Source organism: Pollicipes pollicipes, unplaced genomic scaffold (genome assembly GCF_011947565.3).
Source record: "Pollicipes pollicipes isolate AB1234 unplaced genomic scaffold, Ppol_2.1 Scaffold_6052;HRSCAF=7182_pilon_pilon_pilon, whole genome shotgun sequence".
In the NCBI taxonomy this organism is placed as follows: domain Eukaryota; kingdom Metazoa; phylum Arthropoda; class Thecostraca; order Pollicipedomorpha; family Pollicipedidae; genus Pollicipes; species Pollicipes pollicipes.
In genome coordinates this window covers 26,692,444-26,713,974 of record NW_023596805.1, presented here as the reverse complement: position 1 = coordinate 26,713,974, position 21,531 = coordinate 26,692,444, and the positions used below count along the sequence as shown (strand labels likewise).

The 21,531-nt window shown below is 55.2% G+C and overlaps 2 protein-coding genes across 2 annotated transcripts; both read right to left on the bottom strand.

Moving 5' to 3' along the window:
• Positions 1–586: 586 nt before the first annotated feature.
• Positions 587–6,346, bottom strand: LOC119104238 (gastrula zinc finger protein XlCGF49.1-like). Its single transcript, XM_037227902.1, has 6 exons — positions 6,295–6,346; positions 5,941–5,958; positions 5,433–5,484; positions 4,928–5,070; positions 1,390–1,687; positions 587–953 (listed from the first exon to the last, which is right to left on the bottom strand). The coding sequence occupies exons 4-6, from the start codon at positions 5,000–5,002 to the stop codon at positions 865–867; spliced, it is 462 nt and encodes a 153-aa protein (XP_037083797.1). The 5' UTR covers positions 5,003–5,070; positions 5,433–5,484; positions 5,941–5,958; positions 6,295–6,346; the 3' UTR covers positions 587–864.
• A 12-nt stretch (positions 6,347–6,358) lies between these two features.
• LOC119104403 (longitudinals lacking protein-like) lies at positions 6,359–15,297 on the bottom strand. The gene is made up of 5 exons (XM_037228100.1): positions 15,224–15,297; positions 13,454–13,553; positions 7,617–7,836; positions 7,096–7,275; positions 6,359–6,378 (listed from the first exon to the last, which is right to left on the bottom strand). Exons 2-5 carry the CDS (start codon positions 13,532–13,534, stop codon positions 6,359–6,361), a joined length of 501 nt encoding a protein of 166 aa, XP_037083995.1. The 5' UTR covers positions 13,535–13,553; positions 15,224–15,297.
• Positions 15,298–21,531: the final 6,234 nt, after the last annotated feature.

The window sequence follows — 21,531 nt, the reverse complement described above, 5'->3', positions numbered from 1 at the left end:
CCGAAGACGGCAGAGGTACATTGCCGGGGCCGGGTGCCGGAAGGGCTGCACCGGCTACTGCTACTACGCTACTACTCAATGCCTGGTGCTGAGGACCTGGGGTTAGTCTATGCTCGCGCCTACTCGGGGGGTTAGGCCACACACTAACGGACAGGCGGATACACGCACACGGAGCGCACGGGGCGGGGCGGGGCGGGGCCGATGTCTGCACGCCTGCAGGTCGGCCCTGGCGCGCACCAGAGGCCACGGCCGAACCGCCGCCCTCAGAAGAATTCGCCACGGCATTTCGGCCACCTGGGCAGGATTCGCAGTCATACAGACCGCCGGCGGGGCAGGCCGCCACGCCGGCGCCCCAAGCCCAGCTCCCCCTACTCGCCCGCACCCCACACAGGTGGGCGCCTCCTGGAGGCCGTGCACCCCTCTCCAGCCGCTCCCCCTCGCCGCCGCCCACAGTCACCCCGCACACGCGCACACGCACAGACGACCGGAGGCCGACAGCTCGCCGCGGCGCTGCGCACCGCCGCGCCAGCGCCGCGGTGCCGCCGGAGGGGCCGCTCTGCCGGCCGGCGCGGCGCCGCCGCCGCCTGTTGTACTACTGGGCGTGGCGCGGCCGGAGCCCGCCCCGGCCGCGCCGCCTCCTATCTACAGGTATGGTGGGCTAAAACGTACGTGCATGGTCGGGTGCGAACCGGGTGAACGAAAAGCCTCCTTGTTGCGTTGTACATTGGTATATAATGCCTGCCTGCTGCGGGACGGGACGCGCCGTCGACCAAGCGTCCCGCCCCGGACCGGACCACGCGTCCGGGACCGAAGTTGACCGGCGTTGACCGGAGTGGCGGCCCGCGCGCTGCGCCGCCGCCGCCGCTAGTCGGCCGCCTCCAGGCCGGAGCCGCTCTTGCCGGGCGCGGTCATGGCACAGCCGTGCACGCTGCGCTTGTGGTACTTGAGGTTACCTGGCGGAAGACGCCGGTGAGAGGCCGCGCGGCGCCCATACCGGCGGCGCGTCACACGGCCCAAACAGGGCACGCGCGCGGCTCGGCTGTCACGCGCGTGCCTCAGATTCGCTGAGGCACACAGAAACAGTGCAGATTACACTACTCTACACCAAGCTGACTAGTTCTGTATGGTCTAATTCTAGTGGAAATGAGCTCGTAAAAGGCGAAGGAAATACGTTTTAACAGTGACAGCACCGCTACATGGGCCAGCAAGCGCTACTGAACGCAGCCGCTACAGCTGGAGCTCCCCCGCCACGCTAGCTACGGGACCGCTCCGACCGCAGCAGCCGTGCTGGTGCCCGGCCCGTGGCGACACCCGCCGGCCGCTACGAGCCACTACACGGGGCGGCCGAGGGCGACGTAAGCCGGCACTCGCCTCCGCCGGCCGACTCACCCCTAGCCGGGAACGAGGCGTCGCAGAGGTCGCAGCGGAACGGCTTCCGGCCCAGGTGCACGTTCTCGTGCTCGATCAGCGTCTGCTTCTGCGTGAAGCGCTTGTTGCACATGGTGCAGCTGTACGGCTTCTCGCCGGTGTGGATCAGCACGTGGATCTTGAGGTGGTCCTTGCGGCTGAAGCGTTTGCCGCACAGCACGCAGGGGAACGGCCGCTCGCCCGTGTGGATGCGCTCGTGCCTGTTCAGGTGCTCCTTGGCCTTGAATGTCTCGCCGCAGTAGCGGCAGCTGTACGGGCCCTGCGGACAGACGGCAGACGGCGGCCGGTCAGGGGGACAGGCAGCAGACGGCGGCCGGTCAGGCGGACAGGCGGCAAACGGCGGCCGGTCAGGGGGACGGGCGGCAGACGGCGGCCGGTCAGGCGGACAGGCGGCAGAGGGCGGCCGGTCAGGGGAACTCAGGCGGACAGGCGGCAAACGGCGGCCGGTCAGACAGACAGGCGGCAGAGGGCGGCCCGTCAGGGGAACTCAGACGGACAGGCGGCAGACGGAGGCCGGTCAGGGGACAGGCGGCAGACAGAGGCCGGTCAGGCGGACAGGCGGCAAACGGCGGCTGGCCAGACAGACAGGCGGCAGATGACGGCCGGTCAGGACGACAGCAGTCAGAAGGCGGCTGTGCGGCCGGGGCTTCCGCACGACAGACGGAGAGGTCAGCGGTGTGGCAGTGCGGCACCACTGCATGGGGCAGCTGTCACGGCGGGGTGATGGTAGAATGTTCGGCAACTAGACACTATCAGCATACTCGAGAGCCCAGTGGGGCTGTGTCCGACAGGGAGTGGCAGTGGCCGTACGAGTATGCAGTGGTGCTGCGACCGTTTGGCACAAGAACAGTGACATTTGCCTTTGACAATTGGCTGTGTCAATGCGCCGACAGTGCCGACAACAACAGGTGAGCCAATTCGCGGTTTGCAGACGGTGAATTCCTTGGCTTCGTCTTTATTCTCTCGTTCCTTTCATCTCATTGGAGATCGGGTTCCTTCACCACTCGGGACAGGAACCTTAATTACTACCATCCAAATGGAATACAATAGCTTCTGCAAGCCATCGTTGAAGTGCCTATGCTCGAGATAGCGGACTAGGGGAGAGGGGGGGGGGGAGGGGATAGTTCGCATACAAAGCAAAAACTCGCGCCAAGTGCAGTTCAGGGGGCAGAGGGCATGCTAATTGGACGTGACAAAAAAGCACCAAAAGCCGTTTGCAGCGAAATGAAAAACGTCAACAAAAACTTGAAAGCGCAGAGCTCAGTTCACGCGAAAGCACACGCCGACGTAGCTATCTGGACGACAAATGGGTATTGTTCAAAGACCCAAGGCTCGCAAAAGGCGCCATGATTGTACACTTTCCAGGGCGATGCGCACTATCCAGTGGTGCTGCACCAACAGGCAGGATTCGCACTCGATGGACGACGACAGACAGGATTCATTTCCGATGGGCGATGACGGGTAAGATTCGTGCCAATGGGCGATAACAGGCTGGCTTGTTTTTCTCATGAGCACCACATCCAGAGCTGGGAGGGCTCCGAACTCTGCCACACCGGAGGGGGGGGGGGAGGGGCTGAGCAGCAAGTCGTGGTCGGGGCGAGGCTCCGTGTCAGAGACACTATTTGGAACACACTGAGTTCTGGTTAGGTTGGACGTAATGCGGCGTACATGGGACGGCACCTCCGGCACAGGGCCTCCCACCCTGTACAGACCCGAACCCCAGCCAGTGATGCGTCGGTGCTCAGGCGGGACTGCCACCAGTTTGGCCAGTCGACGGGACTGCCAGCTAGGTCGGCCGGGAGACGCCTGCTGCCTGAGACGGGACTGCAGCCAGGTCGGCCGGGAGACAGCCTGCTGTCTGAGACGGGACTGCCAGCTAGGTCGGCCAGGAGACCGACTCCTGCCTGGAGCGGGACTGCCAGCCAGGTCGGCCAGGAGACCGACTCCTGCCTGGAGCGGGACTGCCAGCCAGGTCGGCCAGGAGACCGACTCCTGCCTGAGCGGGACTGCCAGCCAGGTCGGCCAGGAGACCGACTCCTGCCTGGAGCGGGACTGCCAGCTAGGTCGGCCAGGAGACCGACTCCTGTTGGGACGGGACTGCCAACCAGGTCGGCCAGGAGACCGGCTCCTGCCTGGGGCGGGACTGCCAGCCAGGTCGGCCAGGAGACCGACTCCTGTCTGAGCGGGACTGCCAACCAGGTCGGCCAGGAGACCGGCTCCTGCTGGGCGGGACTGCCAGCCAGGTCGGCCAGGGAACCGACTCCTGTCTGAGACGGGACTGCCAGCCAGGTCGGCCAGGAGACCGACTCCTGTTTGGGACGGGACTGCCAGCCAGGTCGGCCGGCAGACCGACTCCTGTCTGAGACGGGGTTGCCAACCAGGTCGGCCAGGAGACCGGCTCCTGCCTGGGGCGGGACTGCCAGCCAGGTCGGCCGGGCGACCGACACCTGCCTAAGACGGGACTGCCAGCCAGGTCGGCCGGGCGACCGACACCTGCCTAAGACGGGACTGCCAGCCAGGTCGGCCGGGAGACCGACTCCTGTCTGAGACGGGACTGCCAGCCAGGTCGGCCAGACCGACTCCTGTCTGAGACGGGACTGCCAGCCAGGTCGGCCGGCAGACAGCCTGCTGTCTGAGACGGGACTGCCAGCCAGGTCGGCCGGGAGACAGCCTGCTGCCTGAAACGGGACTGTCAGCCAGGTCGGCCGGAGACCGACACCTGTCTCAGCGGGACTGCCAGCCAGGTCGGCCGGGAGACAGACACCTGTCTGAGACCGGCTTCCTGCCGGGGCGGGACTGCCAGCCAGGTCGGCCGGGAGACAGACACCTGCCTGAGACGGGACTGCCAGCCAGGTCGCCGGGAGACCGGCTCCTGCCTGGGGCGGGACTGCCAGCCAGGTCGGCGAGGAGACAGCCTGCTGCCTGACGGTCCCGGCATACTGCGGGCTGCGTGAGCCGCGGCAGGGACGTCAGACGAAGCCAGGGACCGGGAAAAGACGGAGGATTAAACTGATCGCTACTCCAAAGTTGACGGGGGTTAGCTTTGAACCCTATGAGTGATGTCCACCGACTGTGCACTGAGTACACATTCGAGGTGTTCTTTGAGCGGCAGCCAAAAAAATCTTCAGTTCTACATCACATTTCAAGGTTCCGCTGCAGGCTCCCTTCGGCTCTGCGGTGCTAGGGGGTGACAGCTGGCGGACGCAGCTCAGCCGGAGCCGGGCCCGGTCGTCCCTCCGGCTCGCGGGGTGTTGAGCCGGACCGATCGGATCCGGATCCGGATCCGGATCCGGGTCCGGCCCGAGCCAGTTCATGTCGTCCCCTTGGCTCGTGGGGGTGTTGAGCCGGACCGGGTCCGGGTCCGGGTCCGGGTCCGGGTCCGGGTCCGGGTCCGGGTCCGGGTCCGGGTCCGGCTCGAGTCGGGTCCGGTCGTCCCCTCGGCTCGTGGGGGTGTTGAGTGGACCCTAGCCAAAGCCGCCACCGGCGGCACGGGACCGACCTTCTTGGCGCCGCCGGTGGCCGAGCGGGGCGACGCCAGCTGGGCGATCAGGCTCTGGATGTGGGTGTTGTCCATGCCGCTGACCGGGCGCGCCGGGCTTGCCGCCTCCGCGCCGAACTTCGTCTCCACCACCTCGGACAAATCTGGCGCAAGGTGCACACGTTTACCTCCCGTGGCCAGACGTAACACATGAACGACTGAAACAAAACGCTAGCCAGGATGACCAAAACATTGCTGAAAACTTCTAGCAGACGTACAGCAAGCAGGCAATAATGAGACAATACGTCCCTAAGCATGTATAGCACAATGTACAACACATGGCGGAAACAGGAATGCAGAGGGTGCAGTTTGCGTGCAAATCGCACCAAACTGCCCAGAGCGTCCACACGTCGTGTGTGGTGGCCTGCCGGCCGAGTGGACTATTTCGATGACAACCCAGTCCGCCTCCCCAGCCGCTTCTCTGGGCTCCGGTGACCACGGCCGGGGCCGGGCCTGGCACACTCACCAGCGACGTTTGCCGCCGGCCCTTGCGATTCGTCGTCCGTCTCGGTCTTTATCTGAAGCCCGGCGCCAGCGTCAAACACAGCAGTGAGATCCAAACACACCTCCCATCCGTCCAGCCAACAGACATGTTGTCAGAAGCACAGGCATTCCCTTCAGTAAAACACGGGACGGTTCCACACGTGCAGTTGCCATTTGGTTTTCAGGGTGCGCCAACTGCATTGATTATTCACGCCGGCTCCACAAGTTCGCAACGCCCAGAACACATGCTGCGAAGCTAAGTATTGATGGAGTGAAATACGGTGTCATATGCCATAAGTGCACTGTCATGCCATGAAATTCAGTGTGGCATGATGGGGGGGGGGGGGCAGCGCGCCGACCCCCCCCCCCCGCTTCTGACCCAAAGTGATGAGGGGCAGTGTTCCCCCTAACTGATCGGGGTGATGAGGGGCAGCGCCCCCCCTGACTGACCGATGTGATGAGGGGCAGTGTCCTCCCCCGGACCGACTGACCGAGGTGATGAGGGGCAGTGTCCTCCTCCCTGACCGACTGACCGAGGTGATGAGGGGCAGTGTCCTCCTCCCTGACCGACTGACCGAGGTGATGAGGGGCAGTGTCCTCCTCCCTGACCGACTGACCGAGGTGACGAGGGACAGTGTCCTCCTCCCTGACCGACTGACCGAGGTGATGAGGGGCAGTGTCCTCCTCCCTGACCGACTGACCGAGGTGATGAGGGGCAGTGTCCTCCTCCCTGACCGACTGACCGAGGTGACGAGGGACAGTGTCCTCCTCCCTGACCGACTGACCGAGGTGATGAGGGGCAGTGTCCTCCTCCCTGACCGACTGACCGAGGTGATGAGGGGCAGCGCGCCGTCTTCGGGGCGGACGTCCTCGTCGGCCGGCGGCGGCGAGAGCGGCGCCGCCTCCCGTTCAGACGTGGCGGCACCCAGCTGCAGGCGGCGGCACACACAGCAGTCACCGCAGGTCCCGGGCGCGACGCCGCATCACACAGGGGTAACAGGGCCACCTTTAACAACCAGTCGCAATAGGCGACACACGACTGGTTACAGACGCCCTCAGGACCGGCGATGATCAGTCATAATGGGAGCGAGGTGGTGGCGGGGCCACGGCGGACATGGCTGGTTACAGAGGCCCTCAGGACCGGCGCTGACCAGTCATAATGGGAGCGAGGTGGTGGCGGGGCCATGGCGGACATGACTGGTTACAGAGGCCCTCAGGACCGGCGCTGACCAGTCATAATGGGAGCGAGGTGGTGGCGGGGCCACGGTGGACATGACTGGTTACAGAGGCCCTCAGGACCGGCGCTGACCAGTCATAATGGGAGCGAGGTGGTGGCGGGGCCACGGCGGACATGACTGGTTACAGAGGCCCTCAGGACCGGCGCTGACCAGTCATAATGGGAGCGAGGTGGTGGCGGGGCCATGGCGGACATAGACAGACACGCAATGGATGCTGCTGGGGGATCTGTAGAAGGCATCCAGGTTACCAGGCCGTGACACACCACCGACGGTACAGACCATCGAGAACGCTATTTCTGAGACGCCAAGCTTAAAGTCCCGGAGTCCGACGCCAGGCACCCATCCCTCCCACCTTGTTGAGCAGCGGCAGCCGCAGCGAGTCGAGCACGGCCGGTCCGGGCGGCGTGCTCATGTTGAGCGCGGTGGGCAGGGCGGCGGCGCGCGCCTGCAGGCCGGCCGGCGGCACCCGGCTCGGCGTGCTCAGCGGGGGCGACGGGTACGGGTTGAGCTGCGGCTCGGCGGCCGGCCGCTCGCCGCCCACGCTGGCCAGTCCCTTGATCTGCAGGTCGGTGGCCGTGCGCAGCAGGTCTGCAGGGCAGGGCCGGGGTCGGAGGCGGCGTCAGCACCGGTCGCGCACCGACAGAGCAGACCCCACGGGGCACGACAGACCAGACGGCGCCAGACCATAAGGGTCAGGACGTCGCTGGCCACGCTCCGTCGCCAATACACGTCAAGCCAACACACGATAGAGCTGTCATCCGCTTCCGCATCGAAAACCGCTGTTCCAACCGCAAAGATATCAAGACAGCGGACCGCCGCACCAATCACCAGCCACGGCGCCCCAGTCGGGGGGGCGTTCGTCCATGACCGCGCGCCGACTGAGGAGCTAGGAGAGAGAGGGGCCCCTGCCGGCGGCGCCGCCCACTGACCGGGCAGCTGGTCCTGGCGCACGTGCGCCTCGCCCCGGTAGATGTACTGCAGCAGGGTGTGCAGCTCGGCGGCCGACACGCCGCGCAGGAACACCACCGGGTGCTTGCACGGGTTGCGCTCCAGTATGTCGCGCAGGTACGGCGAGCAGGCCGACAGCACCAGCTTGTGCGCCAGGAAGGTGCGCCCCTCGGCGGCCAGCGTCACGTCCGTGAAGGCCTCCTGCCGAGCGGCGCGCCACGCACATCAGCGGCCGCGGCCCGGTCCCGGCGGGCTGGGGGGCGGCAGGCCGGCGTGGCGGCCGCACACAGCCGGTGGGGGAACACATTTGTGGGGGTTTGTGGGGAGGCCATTGCATTGTTCGCTACCACCGGCTGTCCCACGCGGACGCGTGCAGTTGCGACGACTCGACCTGCGGACCGCTCAGGTCGAGTCGTTCACCCGCTTGCGGCCCTGCGGAAGGTAATATCCCTCTAGTCCGCAGCACCTCAAGACCGCAGGATCCGCACTGGATTCTGCGGACGTCAGCTGCTGGGGAAAAGAAGTTCCCCGTTTGAGCTTCTTAGCTCATAATTTCAAAGCCTGAGAGCTTAAATATCTCAGCTCTAGTCCGCAACAGCTGACAACTGCAGCACGTGCAGCGGATCATACTTAATTTTCAGAGACACGTGTGGAAAGTTTGCCGTCTCCTGACCCATTTTTTTCTACATTCCCCTTGAAGCCACGGTATGTATGGACAATATTGCCTTAAACAGTAACATTTTCCGCGCCAGGACAGATATGGCGTGCTTCTCACGGTACCCTTTACATGCATAACACTGCGCAGTAGCAGAGTGTTGAAGGCCCTGTTATGGTTATTTTGCCTTATCATTCGTTTTTCGTGCTACTTTCTTTGTGGATGAAACACTTATTTCGGGAACCAGGCCGTTCGCCCGATTCTAAGAAACTGCCAGATTGAGACATTCATTCCGTAGGCCCAAACTCGGTCGTCAAATGCTCCCAGATCTCCCAGAATGTCATTTCCTTGCGCAGAAATGTCGCAGTTTTGTCAGACAAATATTAATATTAATGTTACATCTGCCAGCATTGATGTGTTGATAGCGCGCGACGACACACCCACAGCTGGCACGGTGCCATCGTGTCCGACTCATATCCAAAGCTCCTGTGCAGCTAGGAGAAAATAAACAACCTAGAGGCACTTTGGATTCGAACGCCATCGTCACCAACTGTTTAGGCGATATCTGGGAAGGCTCCAACACATCCCCTACATCGTCAGCAGAAACTATGCTCATGGCGCCGCGTGTAACCAGGCCTAGCCTCGCGTTCGATGACGTGTCACTACGCGCTTAGAGGCGTCTTCGTCGAGCCTTTATAAGTGTAGAGCGCCTGTACCCGAAGGATTGAGTACTTCTACTCAAAGTTTTGAGCTTTACACTTCAGCGCCTGCACCTGAAGTCCTATCGAAATTGATGGCAATCATCCTCGCTGTCTATTTAATCGCTTAATATTCAAGGTACTTATGCTAAAGCATGTTTATTTTCCCAACTGCTACATTCTCGTCACGTGGCACTACGGCCCGCGAGTGTCGTGTTTCGTCGCTGCCGCAGCCGCTGCTGGTGCGCTCGGGCCTCCCCTGATGGCAAGAGTAATGAGAAGACCCCGTCCGTACGCTGCTGACGATGTGTCCCTCTCCGTTCCCATTTCAGGCCCACCCTCCCCTGACGGCCTGACAGTACTGAGCAGGCCTCGTCCGTGCGCTGCTGACGGCGTGTGCCTCTCCGTCCCCAGTCCAGGCCTCACCCTCTCCTGGATGCCCGTGCGCTGCTGACGGCGTATCCCTCTCCGTCCCCAGTCCAGGTCTCACCCTCTCTTGAAGGCCCGTGCGCTGCTGACGGTGTATCCCTCTCCGTCCCCAGTTCAGGCCTCACCCTCCCTTGAAGGCCCGTACGCTGCTGACGGCGTGTCCCTCTCCGTCCCCAGCCCGGCCCCCATCCTCCCCTGACGGCCATACGGTACCGAGCAGGCCCGTCCGTGCGCCGCTGACGGCATGTCCCTCTACGTCCCCAGTCCAGGCTCGGACGGACGGCGCGGGGGCAACTCCGCCCAGTCGGCCGCAGTCACGTGACCGGCGCAGCTCAAGGTCGGCCCGCAGGCGTGGGGGGAGGGGGAGGGGCGCTCCCAGGGCCTTGGCGCTGGCCCGGCAGCGATTCATTGTACACACCTGTTGCGGCGGAGCCGGGAGCGGCCTTTGTTCCCTTCCAATGTCGGGCAGAACATCCCATTACATTCCAGGCCGGCGTGAGTGACAGAGTGAAAACAAAACGGCAGTACGTCGGAAGTGCGAAAGGGAGTCCGTATGCCATCCCGAGACAATCTGCGCGGGAGAAGAGTGTGGGCTGCCCGCGATCCCAGCCCACCTGTCGTCACACGGAAGCGTGGCGTAGCTCATGTTCAGCCCAGCCGCGCGTACATCAGATAATTTGCATCGTCATGTATCAGCCCGAGCAGTTTGAGACGTCGGTTCGTCGGTGTTTATGGGGAGACGGCTCGGTCTGCCGGCCAGCTCTGCACAGAGCGGCGTCGACACAGCTGCCCACTAGACAGATGACCGCACAGCGCGCCTCGAGCACTAGCCAGGTCTCACGCCGACGGGTTATTTACGGAGGTCATTGGCGCGCACCGACTGTGGCAACTGCTCCTCACGTGAGATGTCACGCAGACGTTTAATGTACGGCGTTCACTGGCAGGCACCGACTGTGACACTGGCTGCAGACCACGCGATAATAGGCCACTCGGTATGTAGCCTTGGTCAAATTTGACTGGGTAGTCGCCAAACGACCGAACGCAGACATACTGCGCCCCGACGAAAGCGACCCTTCGCCTCTGTACACCCTCTCCCCTCGCCTCGGCACACGCTGTCCCTTCGCCACGGCACACCCCCTCCCTTCGCCTCGGCACATCCCTCCCTTCGCCTCGGCACACCCCTCCCTTCGCCTCGGCAACACCCCCTCCCTTCGCCTCGGCACATCCCCTCCCTTCGCCTCGGCACACGCAGGCCCTTCGCCTCGACACATACCCTCCCTTCGCCTCGGCACACCCCCTTCATTCGCCTCGGCACACGCCGACCCTTCGCCTCGGCACATCCCCTCCCTTCGTCGCAACGCGCAATTGTGCATGTTTCACACCGGCGCACAGTGAACAGCCGCCACAACCAGGAGCTGATGATGATTGGGGCTTTAGGGCGTACCGGCTGCACTGGCCATACGGCGTCCATTACGGCCAGCAACATCGCATGCCCTGTCGCTGTTTGTTGCCACAAGACCGGTGAAATTCCTTTGCGTCAACGGTATTCTCATCTCTTTCCGCCGACAACAGAGAAAATGAGGGCTGGGGCTTTCTGTCAGACCGAGTATCGTTCCGTCATTATCACGATGGGAGCGCACCCACGCCGAAGTCCTCATGGCGGTCAGTGTTTCGTTAAGTGACGCCGCCAGGCCCAGATGACAGTAAACAAAAACCAAGGCGCCTGCGTTGCTTGGCCGTGAATCATCACGACCCGGGTTTCCGCCGAATGCGGCCCGTCTCGCGGATACCAATCCTGGGAGCCGAGTGGTTCGGACTACCGCAACTACGGACTACCGCCGCCTGTTGACGGGAGTGTAGTGGGGGAGGGTAGGGGTGGTCATGCCGATCCATGACATAGTTACCCCCCCCCCCCCCCCCCACACAACACACAGGCTTCACTATCTTCCCGTGATATCAGGCGCCTTAAGTGTCAATCGAACCCACGGTGGAACAAGGCGCCTAGGTGCCAGTCGAATCCACCATGACAACAGGCGCCTTAGGTGTCAACCGAACCCACGGCGACATCAGGCGAATTTCGGTGTGCGACCTGAGTTGATAACCTCGACCAGTGAAGTTGCTGACCCCGCGTGAGTAACAGGCCAAAGTTCAACCTAACCCAACCCGACTCTGAGCAACGGGCCACGGTTTCCAAAATGGAGAAACCCCGAAAGAAGTCGAGGAAAGTGGCGAACGATGCAGTGAAAACACACCTCACCGGCATGCGCAGTCGCATCTCAATGTGTTCTACCACTTCTTAGCCATTCGCGCCTCGAAGAGACGGAAGTGTGTCGAAGAGCTCCTGATGCCCAAAACACACGGCAGTCGTAGCGGTTCGTTTGGTTAGTTAATGAAGCAATTGGGACGTTGAGGTAGGCTAACACTCGACGTTAAGGTGCGCAAGTGGCATGTTTTTTATCGTATACGTGGAGGGGGCATTTAAGAAATTAATACCTGAATTGATGCCTAATGCGACTGGTTTATGAACGCACACCTACATCTGCTACTTTCATCCTGACTCCTAACTTGAAAAGCTGATGGCAACAGGATATACCAAGCCGTGTGGCCTCTTACAACATCCCAATTCACAACTCGAAGGTTTTTATCGTTTCTTGACAGTTTCAGACTCATTCACGCCAAGGACGGGGGAGGGGAGGGCTCTAGCTCCCCCAACCTTGGGAACAGAAATCCGGGGAGCGAGTCGTTGTTCTCCTTTGCGGACAGCTTTAGCCATTTTCTCTGTTCAGCCTCCCCCTCCTCCCCCAGCCCCCCTTCCCATTATCTTGTGAAACTTCACCCGCCCCCAGGTAAGAAAGCTGCTGAACCAACGGCTCCGATGCCAGTACAAAGCTGCTCCCTTAATAACGCAGGGGCTGGACGGCCCTGATGCCTTCCAAGTACTTGGGTAATAATTACCGTTTTTCTGGCAGACGATGATATTGGACTGAACGATGTATGTCGCGAACTGTGCGTGGCAGATGTCAACATGCCTTTTCTTGCACAATGTTGACCAGGGACACTGACTGCCATTCGAAATTTCTATTCTGGTGGTTAGGCCCCCAAATGCGAGCCAGGCGGCCATTCCGCCCCCTCCCCTCCCCCCTCCAGGTGACCCCAGGAGGTGAAGTAACCCAGGCAGTGCTGGGTTAATGTGAACAATGAGGATGAAACATTGCATGCCACACCATTTAAAAACACACAGCAGTCAGGCTACATCTAGTTTTGTTACTGGTTACAGGGTTTTCGGACACCCTGACCACAGTGATTATTCAGCACCCATACTCTCCCAAGGCACTATTAAAAGTTTCACATAGTGGCGTGGCCCAAGCATGCAATGTCAGGACCAGGCACACTCATGAACACCTGCTCAGTTCGGACATAGCTCTGTCTGCTGCCTCTCAGCTTGTGCCCTGTGACATCACTAGGCAATGTAATACACAACATAATACAACCTGTGCCTGCAAGGGAGGAGCATGTGGCAGTGAGCCTGAATGCTCAGAGCCATAGATGCTGGCTTCACTTTAAAAAGAGAGAGGGGGGGGGGGGGTCTTTTGTCCCTTGCAAGTAAAGAATACTGCTTAACCTTTGGTTGCCACTGCCGTTTGCATTTTCAGCACACTGACACCATAACACCTGCCCTTTGCTGATGGAATTTATTAGCACCTGCAAATTGATCCCAGGGCTCTTTCAGTAGCTAAATGTTAAAGTTTTACTGCACATAGCATCCTGCTAGTAAAGGTCATGGTTTTTGGTTGTTCAGGAAAAGTGATTAATTAGGACACGTCATGTCATTATTCAACATCAGCCATAAGAACACCATCACATTATGGATGTCCTTAAATGCTCTCAACAGTCTCAAAACCCTCAGATTCCTCACAGCTCTGGCAAATGCCCTCAGTCAATGCATAGTCTGTACTGTTGTATATACAGCTGTTGTCAAACAAATAAACTTCTGAGGAGCAACATGCTAGAACCCACATATGAGAGGATGACATACCTGATCCAGCAGTTGGCCAAACACATCCACAAAGTTGGACTGGTGGTTGTTCCATTTCAAAAGGAATTGGTCCACCGCCATCCTGGGCAGGCAGCCAGGCCTGCAACACAGAGGACAGGTGTTACTGGCAACATGTGTGATGCCAAGAATGGCTGATGACCACTATATACACTGTGGCTAGGCAACTTTGACATGGTGCTAAGCAGCTTGTTGTTTTGGTAAGCAGCATGGCCAGCATGAGTAAAATCTAGCTGCAACTAATTCTACTTAAAAAGGCCAGACTACATGGCCCTCTTTGCAAATCAACATAACACACATTTTTGAACTTGCATAGAATAAGTGGGGACTGTGCAAATGCTTTGCATGAACTTTGCATGTTTGTATTCACTGAATAGCAAAAATATCTCTTGAAACTAAATATCTTATAAAATATGAGGAATCACTACTCTGACAAGCCCACAACCAACTGCATACCCCAAAATTTTGTTAGAATAAAAAAGCTGCCAGTAACAGAAAAACTGAACTGATGTTTGATACCCTCGCTTGCTGATAATAGCTCCCAAGTTGTATCAGCAAAAACTTGCACAATACCAAAACTTCATAGAAGAAGCTAGTGTCTTACCCATAGTGTCTGAACATAATACTGCTTTGACAAAATAATACATATTGCAAACTGCAAGCTCTTATCAGCAGCAAATTTATATCACTCATTGTTTCTCAGCCATCACACTGAACATTTAGCATGGGCCTGCCTCCAGCAGGCATACCCTGGTAACCTTCCTGTGCTCACTACACTTCCAGTGGTTTTTAAAGGCAAGTTTGCAACCATACTGCCACACTAATGCTTGCTTGTGTTAGTGGTGAGCATGGGTATCATCACTACAGGGCTAGAGGATATGTCCCTTGCTATTTCACACAAAAATGTACATATAAAGTTCTTCTCATTTAAAAACATTTTCCTGATCCTGATCCATTATATTTCAGTATGACGTCTCAACCCTGGTTTGAACCACAACTCTCAGATATAGCTGATCTGATCACAGGAAATATAAACCTTGAGATCAACCAAAGCAGAGAAAGACTGGCATAATGCAGCAAAGCTTCTTTTGATTAGTAACATGCAGCTACTACATTGAATCATCTGAACCATGGATGAACACTTTAACAATGAAAACAACCACTAATAAATTAAACCAAATCCACCTTGCTGCAAAAGGGCAAACAAGCTTCCAAAACATAGGATGGAAAAGCCTACTTTCTACACCATCAATCATCCTGCATATGATATGCTCATGCCCATGAAATTGTACATTACCATGCTAAAAATGATAATTTACTTTGTAATACAAGGCACACAATGCATCTGGCTCCTTCTCCTTACTTTTCTACCTATATGCTCATCCTGTAAACCCAGATCACCCAACAGCAACAGGTGCGCCATTAATATGCGCCGCGATCGTATCATAACATTTTCAGCTTTTCCCCTTGGCAAACAAGCAGTTGTCAAACTAATCACAACACCGGGTCATCAGAAATGGCACCATGAACGTAGAAAAGCACCCCGATACCATTTTGAGGGGAGATCCCTGAGATAATGACATCCTAAATTCCACCAAAGGGGCGTGTTCCCCATAGAGTTCCCGCGCATGTCAGTCGTACGTCGATTTGGGCCGCTCGCTCCCGGATAAATGACCAAAAACATGACAGGAGATGCCAATCACAGTAGCCATTGTAAGCATCGGAGAACAGGTGAGCGGAACAGCTCCTTACCTCCAATTTTTCCCCAGCCTAAACTGACAACACCCACCAGCCCCCACCCCACGAGCGATGAGTTTTGCGGTTGCTGACCCCCACGGAAATGAACACGAAAATTAAACTGATAGTTCTTTATTTATTAAAAAGCATTCAATCCCTTGAAATATGGTGTCATTTCAGATTGAAAGTACATTTTATCGTGTTTATTCAGTTATATAGTTTGACATAACTTCAAGTAACTGTATCAAGTCTTATAACTGATATTTTTAGTCTACTTGTCTGGCTGTTTGTTTTGGTACGTTCAAGGACACTAAGGAACGAGACTACTAATTATATGACAGCAGCTTTGTCTACATTGCTGCAGAGGCATGTTTTTTCAGCGTCAGTTTTCCATCAATTTTTAATAAACTTCTCAGTCACTCTCGCTGAGCTTCAGCGTGAAACAATGACTGCACCAAGGGAAAATTGTAATACCCCTCCACCTCATAAGCCTGTTAAGCAGTGGTGTAGGTAGTTTTGCAAAACGTACTGGCAGTTGGGGGGGGGGGAGGGAATTGAATAGGGAAAAATTGCTGAGCCTAACCTGTTCTCCCTGAATTTTAAGCTGTTTTTAGGAGGATTATTCCTGTACGAATTAAGAGAATCGGAGCAGGTGATCTCTCATCTATCATTGATGTGACCCATGCATGCCAAATCATGCAAAACAGTTACCCATTTCCCGTTTTGAATTTTGTGGAATGTTTTAGTTTTGGGCAAATCAGCCACTGCCAGTTTTTCGCATCTACGTTTTTGTAAAGTAATGACTTGCATCATCCTCATGGGGGCGCTGAGCGTCTCTGTATGTCCATGATGCAAGCAACGCATTCGTAAAGGTGCGAATTCGAATACGCATGCGCGTACCCCTCTATTCCGTTAATATTGCACGGAATGCAGCCTGTAACGTTCACAGGGGCGCGGCTTATGCCTTGGTAAGCGGGTCACAGGGCTAACAAGACATCCCTGATGATAACGCCCCGAGCTGACAGAAGGTTATCTGATCATTCTGTTGCTTTCGATTTAGCTATACCAGCAGGTTTTATTAGCCAACCTATATATGTGTATGCAACGGCATTTACAAGCTAGGAATGTATTCGGATACCCCGTCGTATGGCGTCATTAAAACTTCGCCCCAAATTCCCGTTTTTCATGAGGATGGGGAGCGGTCGATGTCATCCCTCTCTTTACCAAACGAAGAAAGAAACAGGCCCGCGGAAAATCAACGCGACCTCGCGATTAGTAGCCACTTTGATGTCTCTTGGTCCATATTTTACCGCACTCGGACAGATCAAATGTAAATCCTTCTAGGAAACGACGTTCTTCAGCTTTGCATGCCCATGTTCACGTAACAGTGAAGCTAAATGGCATACAGTTTATACAAACGTGTTATGTATATATATATATATATATATATATATATATATATATATATATATATAACCGAAAAAAATATATAGGAATCCGAATACATTCCTATATATATATATATATATATATATATATATATAATATGTGTTTTAAGACTATGTTTATTATGCATAGCTCTGTTGTTGTAACAGTGTTGACCGCTGTGCACCATCGGCGGATCTGTCGGTTGCCGCTCCCCGCTCGCGCCGGCCGGCCGTGGACCTTGTAGTACCCCAAATAAACACATTTTCAAAAACCAGATCGATGGAGGGACGTGTTTGACGTCAAAACACAGAATGAATGGTCATAGAATGCCGAACCATTCGGCGCGATTGCACGTTCCAAAGAGATATCCTCAGAAACTTCGGGGGAGGGGGGGGGGGTGCACCACCCTCCTCGTTATCAGCTGAGGGTTTATGCATAGAACTGTGAATCCATATGACAGTCTACGATCCTTTGTACAACATCGACGTGCCAAAACCATTCATGTGTGCTTCCTATGCGGCATGCTTCACAGAAGTGAAAAAGGGATGAAAAACCATGTCTCGAACAACTCAAAAGCTGTTTGTCGCTCTAAAAGAGGGCCGTCTGATTACGTAAGATTTAGATCCAATATTGTTGCACAATTATGACTGTAGAACTAACATTATTTCGCAACTGGAAGCGCTTCTTCAGCAAAGACTCCCCCGCAGATGACGCTGAAACTACCGCATTTAAAAAAAGATCCGCGAAATGAAAGAGTTAAAATATATGCCACCGTTCGCCACCAGCAAACGGTTGCCTTTATTTGACTTGTCTTATGCTTTTCATTCGCCGCATTCATGGTCCATCTAAATCCATAATCAGCGAAAATAACGCTGTATTTTTCGTGCATCATTCGTCAGGATGGCTGTCAGGAGCCTGTTTACAAAAGCGCTTGGGGTCTTCACACAATTCATTCACGGTGCTGTCTGCCGCGGCTAATGCTGATCTCCATAGCAATAAGATGGAGGAGGAGGGGACACCAACTGAGCCAACACAAGCCCTCGCTGTTTTAAGCGTGTTTTTGTACAATCTCTCTTCACGTGGGTTTTATTTACGTGTATAATCCGTTATCTACATTATGTGCATTGTATTATCTACATTATCTACATTATATGCGTTATCTATATTATGTGCATTAACAAATGCCTTTGCCCATGCCCTTGAAAGTTGCATAAATAGTCCGGCGCAAATGTGAGGAACATTGCACATGCATAAGGCAATACTGATAACCTCATTCCTCGTCGAATAACCTGGGGAAAGGAAAAAGAGGTGTATGAATGTTTCGTACTGTATTCAGTATTCATAAATAACGCACTGAGGCTGAATCCAGGGAAGTATGGACTCTCGAACCTTTCGCTTGCCCCCGTGCTTAAGTTGGTTTAACATGAGTTTTGTGTGTTAATGTATGCATGCGAACTATTTTCCAGAAATATTTACCTCCCGTCGACCTTTTGCCATAACACATGTTTTGCAGGCATATTTTATACTATGCAAACATTTATGTACGAGGTCTTTGGTAATAGCTTTGTGCATGTTTTTTTAACCATGCGCACTTCACATCATGCTTAATACGCACATCTGTTGACGAAGAACTGGGTATGAATTTACATAATGCACAAGTCCTTTTTCTAAGCACATTTTTGTCCTAGAATCTTTGTCTTGGTAGTGATTGATGACAGGTTTCAAACGTTAGTATTGCCTACAACACCAGCACACGACTGACAATCAGTACCTGCTAGTTCATACTGTTATGACCTAATTCGAAGCCTCTGCAAATAACTACTGCCGCAGTTAACTACTACTGCAGCTAACTACTACTGGGTACTGACCCTAAGGAGGCACCTAGGGCTGCCATCGCCAGGGCAAGGGGACAGCCGCCTCCTTCTCGTTTGCTAAGAGGAGCGTATCTCTTAGCTCGCCCTTGAAATTTACGGGGCTCTATCATACGATAGTGAGCCGCGAATTACCGGCGCATGCATTGCGTTTTCGATCTTCCAATTCGATCGTTCATTCGTGCTTATCCATTCCAAAAGACAGAGCGAAAAACGATCTTGAGCTGCTGGCGCTAAAGCTCAAAAACTTTGAATTTCCTTGATTGCGAAATATCACAAGCGTAATTCAAGGCTGAGCGCATTTAACAGCAATTTAAGCGTTTTTTTCGGCCCAGCGGACCTGCTTGTTAAAGACTGATCAACCGATATGATTACCTAATTGGTGGATGCATGCCTCACGTTTTCGCTGATTTAACCCGTCAACCGTAAGCCCACACGCCTTTTCCCCGCAATTTAAATATGAGATTGACACAACTTGTTCAGCGGTCACATGATGAATATTGTATGACTAACAACGTTTGGTCTACTGTTGGTCTACTGAATCGTGTTGGGCCCCCGAAATCGAGATTGTTTCGTTTGACACCCAAATTTGTGCATGGTAAGATCCCATGAAATGACCGGGATCCAAAAAATGACTTGCATGGTACAGCTTATAACTGAGAGGTCTGTTTTGGCCACAAAGATGCGAAAAAGTCACACGGAAAGCCAACATCACGTTGAGAGGGATGTGATTTTGATTGCTTCCTGACCCGCACTTCCAGTTAAACGGCTGACGTCTCTCCACTCTGCTCCAGCTGGCCACCAACACTCAATAATGCCCAGTCGGGGGATCAAGCTGGGAACACAGCTGCCTTCGAACCATGGTAAGGTGCCCGCTGAAAGCTCTCCCGTAATGCTACCAAACATGAACGGTTTGGCCCTCCTAGCACGACTATAAGTATTTCTAAAAGGCTACAGTTGTTCAATAGCTCCACCCTTCGGCTGCCCACCCGCAGTCGGTAATGCGCTGTCAGGAGGTCCTATCAATGCAATAGGCACCTTCTGCTACTGCGGAATGCAGAGCGGAGTGCTACGCTGCCAGGTGATAGCCCTGTCACATAATTGCAAAAAGCACATGATTTGGCCCCCCGCGCGTGATTATGAGCATTCTGTGATGGCTGTGGTACATTCGCAACTACGCTGCGGCTGTCCGCCAACATTCAACAATGCGCAGATAGAGGGAAACGACAGGAGAATGCGGGACGTCGGTCCTGAAACAATACGTGCCGACACCCCTGTTTATAAGGCTCTGACCATAGCGCAAGACCTTCTAGAAAGTGGGAACAACGCAAGATCAATGTGAGGGGCCCGAGAGTTGTTGCGAGGGCCCCGGTACGGTAACAGAGGCCCGGACAACATTGCAGCGCCTGCCGAGCAACTGGGAAGGACAATGGGGGGGGGGGTAGGGGTAGATCGCGATGGCCCTGGCGATTGACGTACTTTTCACAGTGCGCACTGCAGACATATAATGGCCGCGCGTCTTAGTATGTTTTAGTCTCCTCATACGCTGTCACGACCACCTGAGTTCTGAGGACCAGCCGTTTTCACGGATCGCAGTGCAGAGATAGTACATGCTCATCTTCATGTTCACGTCTGAGCTCGTTTATTTCGGATTCATTCACATAGTGGGTGTCATGGATGCATTTGGGTGCGCGTGGTTGGTAAGAGTGAAAGGTGTTTACATGCACACCATACAAATGGTCACGGCGACGGTTCATGCAAAAAATATCACGACCATCCACGTGCCATTTATGTTGGCTGACCCATGGCCCGGTGCGCCGCCGACTTGCCAACCCCGTTGTGGTACTCGTGCCCGGGTTTAGTGACGTCACGCGTGGGCAGCCCATCCTGCCGTTCGATATGCCGATTCCGGCAACCTTGTCTGTGAGTAGTGGATGCGACAAGTCGGTGCGGTGTGCACGTGTCCAGAGAAGAATGCATCGTTTGATTGGTTTAATCGTATGCGCCAACTAACCAAGGATTCGACACCGGTAACAGCAGTCGGATGGAGGGGAAAGATTCACGCACGCGCCGCGCGATAGGAGAATGGTCTTTACGTGACCGGCAGGCGACATCCCTTTATTTTTAGCTATCCCGTAGAGACCGCTCTCGTTTCCCTCTGGAGCACCTGGGAGCGTCTAACGTAGAGAGCTCTGAGGGCTGGTGGGCACTTGCACTCATTCAGCACGTTTAACAATTGGAGGCAATCTCGCTTATGCACCAAGTAGGTGACAGTGATGGCATTAGGGCGACATGCATAGCAAGGTAGCGAAGGCCTGTAACAAAGCTCGAAAAAATGATCTTTCAGTGGGGCGACTGCGTTTAGGCTGCCTGGATTCTGGGTATGTGAACGTGCGAGTTGGGGGGGGGGGGGGAGGGGGGGGGTGTTCCGAGCAGTTTGCTGGAAATTTCCAGCTTTGATCCCGTTTTGTACAGGCAGAGGAGCAGTGAAGATAGCTCTTCTCCCTCCTCTGCTCTAAGCCCCGTGGACAAGTAACGAGTCTTACTTAGCGATGTAGGTGTAACCACGGGGTGACGACACATCCAATCCAATTTGTACAATTGGTGAGTTTGTCCCCATAGTTTGAAAAAGTGAGATTTTGACGCGTGAAAACGATTCGCGTGTTTGAAATACACAAGAACATGAATATAGTGTAAATTGTTGTAAATGGCAGGTATTCTACTCTGTTAAAAGCAGTTCATCCTAAAATCGATGAGATTATGTTATAAATGAAATTCATGAACTTATGTTTTAAATGTAATTGATAAAATGATCGCATAGCTAATTTCGATACTGTGATCGTGGACTGATGATCCGATATCCCAACGGAAATATGTAAGTGCTCCTAGGGTAACTGCGCTTTTTCATGCTCGACTGCCTCCAATCTTCCGCCGCGCGGTGGCGGAATGTCATTCAGTTTCCCGCACGAGCGGCAGTGCGTTTCGCCCGCGCCTCGCGCCTGCCATCAGGAGCGCGCGCCTCGT

Excerpts from the sequence above, each read along its gene's own strand:
- LOC119104238 (XM_037227902.1), bottom strand. The coding sequence starts at position 5,002 with ATGGACAACACCCACATCCAGAGCCTGATCGCCCAGCTGGCGTCGCCC. Across the intron at positions 1,688-4,927 it reads CCACCGGCGGCGCCAAGAAG|GGCCCGTACAGCTGCCGCTA; the intron begins GTCGGTCCCGTG and ends GTCTGTCCGCAG. Across the intron at positions 954-1,389 it reads CGCCTCGTTCCCGGCTAGGG|GTAACCTCAAGTACCACAAG; the intron begins GTGAGTCGGCCG and ends GTCTTCCGCCAG.
- LOC119104403 (XM_037228100.1), bottom strand. The coding sequence starts at position 13,534 with ATGGCGGTGGACCAATTCCTTTTGAAATGGAACAACCACCAGTCCAAC. Across the intron at positions 7,837-13,453 it reads TTGGCCAACTGCTGGATCAG|GAGGCCTTCACGGACGTGAC; the intron begins GTATGTCATCCT and ends GCCGCTCGGCAG. Across the intron at positions 6,379-7,095 it reads GCCCACCGCGCTCAACATGA|CTGGGTGCCGCCACGTCTGA; the intron begins GCACGCCGCCCG and ends CGCCGCCTGCAG.